Source organism: Vitis riparia, chromosome 11 (assembly GCF_004353265.1).
Source record: "Vitis riparia cultivar Riparia Gloire de Montpellier isolate 1030 chromosome 11, EGFV_Vit.rip_1.0, whole genome shotgun sequence".
Classification (NCBI taxonomy): Eukaryota; Viridiplantae; Streptophyta; class Magnoliopsida; order Vitales; family Vitaceae; genus Vitis; species Vitis riparia.
The window spans coordinates 17568344-17574993 of NC_048441.1; the positions used below are offsets into that span (position 1 = coordinate 17568344).

At 33.4% G+C, this 6650-nt stretch overlaps 1 protein-coding gene across 1 annotated transcript; it reads right to left on the reverse strand.

Annotated features, from left to right (window-relative positions):
• Positions 1-2947: 2947 nt before the first annotated feature.
• On the reverse strand, positions 2948-5195 carry LOC117925313 (probable inositol oxygenase). Its single transcript, XM_034844303.1, has 11 exons — positions 5056-5195; positions 4857-4974; positions 4667-4748; positions 4332-4536; positions 4152-4211; positions 4009-4061; positions 3806-3928; positions 3637-3706; positions 3478-3556; positions 3305-3386; positions 2948-3215 (listed from the first exon to the last, which is right to left on the reverse strand). The coding sequence occupies exons 1-11, from the start codon at positions 5084-5086 to the stop codon at positions 3189-3191; spliced, it is 930 nt and encodes a 309-aa protein (XP_034700194.1). The 5' UTR covers positions 5087-5195; the 3' UTR covers positions 2948-3188.
• Positions 5196-6650: the final 1455 nt, after the last annotated feature.

Below are 6650 nucleotides of genomic sequence, written 5' to 3' on the forward strand. Positions count from 1 at the left end.
TGAAATTATTTCAAAATTTATTTTATATTTAATAAAATTTCAAAATACCAATACCATTTTTTGAAAATCATCTTTGAGTTTGACTTTAACTTCTACCTCAAATCTAATTCTATATTTGGTTTCAAATACTTGAAATAAGTAAAATATAGATAAAATATGAAAAGTATCTTCACTCGAACTTAATGGTCGAGTTGCCAACGCAAATGTAAAAAGATATAGACTCTAAAAAATCAAAAACTTTTTTTTAAAACTCAATAAGTGTTTCTATATTTGTATAACTAACTATGTTTTAAGAATGCATGACTTAAAATAATAATAATAATAATAATAATAAAACTTAATATAAAAGTAAAAAAAAAAATACTATTTCATATAGAAACTTTCTTATGGCATAAGTTCTTTCATATTTAATAAATATTTTTACAATACCAATATGACCATTCACTAATTATTGTTTTGGGTTCATGATTAGGATCTTAAAATCAATTTGAGATCAATTAAATACCTTGAGTTCTTTATATTACATAAATCATATATCATATATGTACTATTGGAACACATATTCTGCTCTAATCAACAACTAGCTAACATGAACTCTCAACTAGGCTAAATCAAGTCTCACAATTATCTTTCCACTTCCTTTTGGTATGTTACTAGCTGACATTTACATATCAAAATATGTAAAAAGGAATTTTTCCGTTTCAATCAAATTAGTATTTTGGAAAGGCTTAACATAGTCTAAGTTTTTCGTCAAATTACCTAATAGTTGTTTGTGGTACTGTGATGGCACTTGGGATTGGAAAAAAATGGAATTCGTTGATGGAAGAGTGTGTAGTACAACATTAACCAATCTCCTTAGGAAAATTAAATATGGTTTTTAGTCCAATTTTTCTAAGGTAGTTGTTGAAACATTAATTCACTCACTTTTGATTAGATAGCAAAATTTGTCATGCTTCTTTATAGGTGAAAAGCAAAGTGGAGTGAATAACGTTAAGTTAAAAGTTAGCATCAATTTTGCACCTTCAAGGTTTGTAGGAAATTTGATAGAATGATATAATTAAGTTGGAAACTCACTAGTCGATCAAAAGATATGAGGACGTTCAATGACTTGTTTTCATCTCAAGAATCAAATTCTCATTCCCTTATGGCCTTGATATGGCCATTCTCCCAACTTTCAATATCACATGGCAAGTTCAAAATCAAGCGGCAAGATCTCTTTAAGGGGACAACAAGTACAAACATACTCTTCTTTTTTATCTCCTTTTATATATGTAAGAAAAAAATATCCCCTAAGTTGAGGCTTAGGTTGAACCATTGATGTAGCACTAGGCATCGAAAGGTAGACAAATGACATGGGAATATATTCGACAAGGGTGGAGCTAAAAGAAATGGAAGAATCCCTCAAATGAGACTAAAAAATAAGTCTAAACCAATTTAGAAATGAGAACGGTGAAGTGTGTTATTGGTAGTTGTCAATTAAAAAATTAGGGTCCTTGCAATATGGCAAGAGATCAATCCTTTTGCCTACTTAGTATAAAAAGCCAAACATACTCTCAAAGGAGTCCAGGATATACGAAGTGGCCATGGGTTGGAGAAAAAAGAAAGAAAAATCTAAAAAGTAAAAATAAAATAAAAGATGAAAAAATGAGACATAAAAGTGATGAAGAATGAGTAATGGAACCAATGGAGGCAAAAAAACAAACAAAGAACAATGGAATACGAAAATAATAAAAGTAAAGGGTGATAAGAATTGGAAAAAGAGAGAATAAGGAAGGTTCGTAGGAAAGTCTTCAATGGAAGTCTTCAATGGGTTCCTAAAAGTGCTCATAAACAATTATTTACATGGGAGGTGATGAACCTTAGGTGCACTATGTTTGTATGTCATTTATGGTCTAAAATGCCCATTCACCAACCAATGTGTGTTTGAATTTCCAAAAGACATGTTCCCTAGAAAAGAAACATCATTATAGTTACCTCGCTACCAAATTAATTGAACACTTCAAATGATTGTCGTGAGTACTAAAAACACAAATTTTGCCGATAGAAACACATGGCCTTTTAAGGAGCCATTATTGCTAGTAGTAGTATAGGGACCCCACTCGAGTGTGACAATACAATCATTCATTAATGCAAAAGTAAAAAAGATAAAATAAAAGCTCAAAAGACCATGTCGTATAGAAACACAATTGGTTGCCATTTGTGCATGTTCAGATAAGTGTTCATCGAAAATGTTGCATGGATATCAAAGTCATGAGTGAGAAAAATAGCTTGGAGCTTCTATAAAAAGTATAAAAAAAAATAAAGAAAATTTATCATATTTTTCTCTTATTTAATTGTCTATGAAAAAATTAGGGAAAGAAAAAATAAATTAATGTTGAGCAATGCATTCTCTCCAAATTTTTAAATAAAAATGGAGAAGAAAATATTTTAACATTTTCCCTCCATTTTTTCCTCACATTTTTCAGGTTTTTTTTTTTCCTTCCCTCCGTTCTCCCTACTAACTAAACTTACCCTAAAACAAAAGGCATGAAAACAACATGGGCCAGCCCAGTTTTTCCAACCCACTGGGCTGGGCTAACCCCACCAGAGCACTAACAAAGGTTAATTTCTATTTATTTATTTATCTTTTTAGTAAATATTGGAGCCATTTATATAGGAATAAATTTAATAATCAATTACATTTTTTGGAGGTGGTTGGTCAATGGTCAAGGCTCATGACTCCTCATGGTATGGGATGCTTTTCTACAATAATTACTTTATCATGCACGCGCACTCTTGCTATAACTCATCTCAAATGATCCTATTACAACGTGTGTAAGTCTTGCCTTCTCCCTGAACCCAAGAAAAAATATATCTAATTGTCCAGGTTTAATTCTCATTGTAATCAGAAAAGAAAGATCACACCTGGTTCAGTTTCAGATCTAAGCATTTGAAAGGGGCATCATCATAAGTCAAGATTCATGATCATTTATTGAAGCTGAGAAATGTTTTTCTCAAAACAAATTAAAGGCATGGTACAAACATTAGTATTTGATACAGGATACAGTGATATACAGAATAAACTGAAGCAAGCCCATCAAGCTTCCTTATTAAGTTATTCATACATACTAACTGTTTCAATCTCCAAGGTCACTTGAAGGAATAAAAAATTAATCCCTTTTCTTGATCCATTATGCCTTAGCCTCTCTTCACCATCTGAGCTTTGCAGGGAAATACTGCAATAGAATTCTCCAGTTAAGCAAGAACAAAACTGAAAACTAAGGGAACTAGTCATCAATCAAAGAATTAGCAATGGTGGTTTCACCTTTTCAATGAGGGAGAGATAGTATGGCTTGACCTTTTCAACATCAATTCTAACCTTGCTCTTACTGTAGAGATCATACTTGCTGTAAAAATCATAAGTTTAATTGGTTGGTGTACAGTGTGAAAAAATCAATCAGATGAATAGAAAAAGAGAAAACATATAAGGTAGATTACTTGAATATATGAAGCCACTTCAAATTCTCAACATCCTCTTCATTCATTAGGTGTTTGTATGCTCCATATCTGTGTAGAGCTGCAAGAAAGAGAGTTTCTATTGAGATCATATGAATAACTTCACATATCGAGAAGTCGTTTGAATCCAAAACATCTTACGATAGAAGGAATGGTATCTGATGATAAACAATGCTGCTGGAGGTAGAGTTGATTTATTTTCCTTGGCTACCTGCAAATTTGATGGAAGAGCTTCATTTTTAAACTGATGCAGGTTGTGGAATCATTGAACCAATTCCAAGTTCATATGAAGAAGCGAATAGATATATACCAAGTACATGTAGTCATCATGTCCCCAAGATATCATTACATTGTCTAGACCACACCCTTCAGAGTAAATTCCATTCTTGGTGCTGTAATGAGGGTTGTTGTAATCTGGGTTTTCCTTGAAATACTGCAAACACAAATTATTTTGAGAAATTTGTGTAGATACCTACTGCATTTGAAGTACCATTTTTTGAGAAGAAAATATACCTTGTGATGGACATTGGCCTCGTCAAAAGCACACCCAACAGGGAAGGTGTCACCTGCAATGGCAATAATTATATTAACTGTTAGTTTAAGTCTAAATGGAAATGAATGTATTGACCATGACATCATTGAAACACAAAGCTCACCAACAACAGCCCATTGAGGAAGCTCTCCAAAGCTAGGATGAAGCAGGACCTTTCCAAGATCTGTAAACCCATTCAAGAACAAATAAATAAGCATATATAGAATACTTTGGAAATATCAGTTCTTGTGAAACAAAAAAATTGAAAAGTGTGGATATATATATATATATGTATATTGTATACCATGAATAAGGCCAGTCAAGTGGAGCCAATCTTCATTGGGATAGTCTTTCCTGATGGCTTCAGCAGTCTGCAACAAGTGCTCAATCTGAGGCTCATCCAAGTCAGGATCACTATCATCTATAACATCATTGAGAAGCTCACAGCATTCCCATATGCTCATCTCTACCCTGTCCAATTTCCCATACGCCTCTCTCATCTTCTTCACCTGCATGCATTTGCATTATGAGTTTTCTTCAAATTCAAACCTCGTATAATGGGATATAGTTAAAACCGGGAGGGTCGAAAGAGCCCAAACTGCGTATAAGTTCGGAAAAGGTTGTTAAGAATTAGCTTACAAAATCATATGTCTGGTTAATGTGGTTTATTCTATAGAACTCCTCCACGGTCTTCTGCCTCTCGCTCTCCGCATCATAATCCCTGCCACCATGCCACCCATTTTCACGTCAGATCAGTCATTCCCACCAAAGCCGAAAAAAAATATATTTAAAACTTCAAAAGAAAAAAGAAATTAAAATTTAAAACCACCTGAATGAGTTCCCAAACGAATTGATCTCAGGCGCCATAAACCCATCTTTCGGCACCGGAAATCCGCCGTCCAACACCAACTCAATGGTCTCAGAGTAAAGCTTCTCCGGTTGTGACCCTGATCATAATCACCATCAAAACATCAGCCACATGCAAGACCCAAAAAAAGGGATTGAATCAAAGGAGAAAAAGACAATACCTAGCTCAGGCTGGTCAATGAGGATAGTCATATTTTCTCGAGAAAAAGTGACAGAAAATCGAAAAGGAAAGGGAAATGAAAAAGAGACGCAGAGCTCAGAATTGATTAACAAAAAGCTTGCGAATGGATATGCGAATGATTTTTTTCTAGAAGCCTATTTATGCTAAAACTCTGGAAGTCCTTGTCTGATATTTTGGAAGCTTTGGAGTCCTTACAGGAAAATCTTGGTTTTACAACTAATCAATCGGACACGTGTATTAAAAATTCCCATACAACATTCCTAACACGCGTGAAGCCCACGTCCAATGATATCACGCCATCTGGCTAAATGTCTATATGCTTTTGCGACGCGCTTCTGTGAGGGGTTACTTGGAGAGTTCAAAGGAGTTGCTGGGAATGAGTCAGCTTTGCGTGGACATGATATCAAAATTTCAGTTATACAGCAAAGGTGGGCCGACTGACTCGGCATCTAGTCACGACCGACGAGTGATTTGACTTTTTCTTAAATAGGCTGGTGAAATCAAACGGCTGAGTTGTGTCCTACTCGAGCAAAACGCGGAAAAATATAAATGACGGTCGAGCAATGACGGCAATCACTACGCCACGTCATCCATACGGCAGACCCACTTGTGATATTCTGAGCAGGCGCCGCCTGCATGGGACAGACCGGTGATTTTATCAGATAAAATAAAAAAAAAACACGATCTCCCAAAATATCTGCTTAAAAACGTTTCTTTGAAGAGGTCGTTGTGAAGTTATTTCATACGTTCCGGCCAGTACCAATTGTACTAGTACGGAAAAAGCAATGAAATATCTAGAGAAATAAAATTAGATAGTTATGGAAAGAGAAATTAGAATTTAAGCTCAATTTAATTAAATTTTAAAAGAATATTAATTGGAATAAATAAATTATAAATTAATCTGATTCTCACGAGGGAAAAAATAAACTTAAAATTAATAGATTATTTCATTTTTATTTTTTTATATAAATATTAAATAATTTAAAATGTATAGATTTTTAACTAATTTTAATTATATATATATTTTTTTCAAAATCAAATATGAGAAAAATATATTAGATAGTTCCAAAATCACATCAATCTCCGACTAATCCATAGATAAGAAATAAGAAAATTTCAACATATTGAAATGTAATTTGCTTGGGAGGATTGCAATTCTCTTTGTCCCTCTTACCCACTTGCAAAAAATTATATTTTTTTTATTTAGTAGGTTCAATCCTACTTCAATTAAGAAAGATTTTAAAGTTGAAATATGATCAACCCACCCTTAGATTTTACATAGAGTCCATTATGGAGTGGGGTCACTTCATTTGTCGCCTTAGTCTATCAACTTGCCTTACCTATCACAACACCAAACCACTAAAATAATGGATCCAAAAGGTGATGAGGTAATTGAATTGCCAACTTTTGAGTTGGTCAATTTTTTCTTTTTTTTTTGTCTTTTTATTATTATTATTATTTTGTCACGTCAAGGTGAAAATAAAAGCATGATGATCTTAGTGAAGGTTAAATATGTGTTATAAACTTTTTTTTTATTATGTTATGTTTTGCACACCCATCGAATATCTTTTTTTC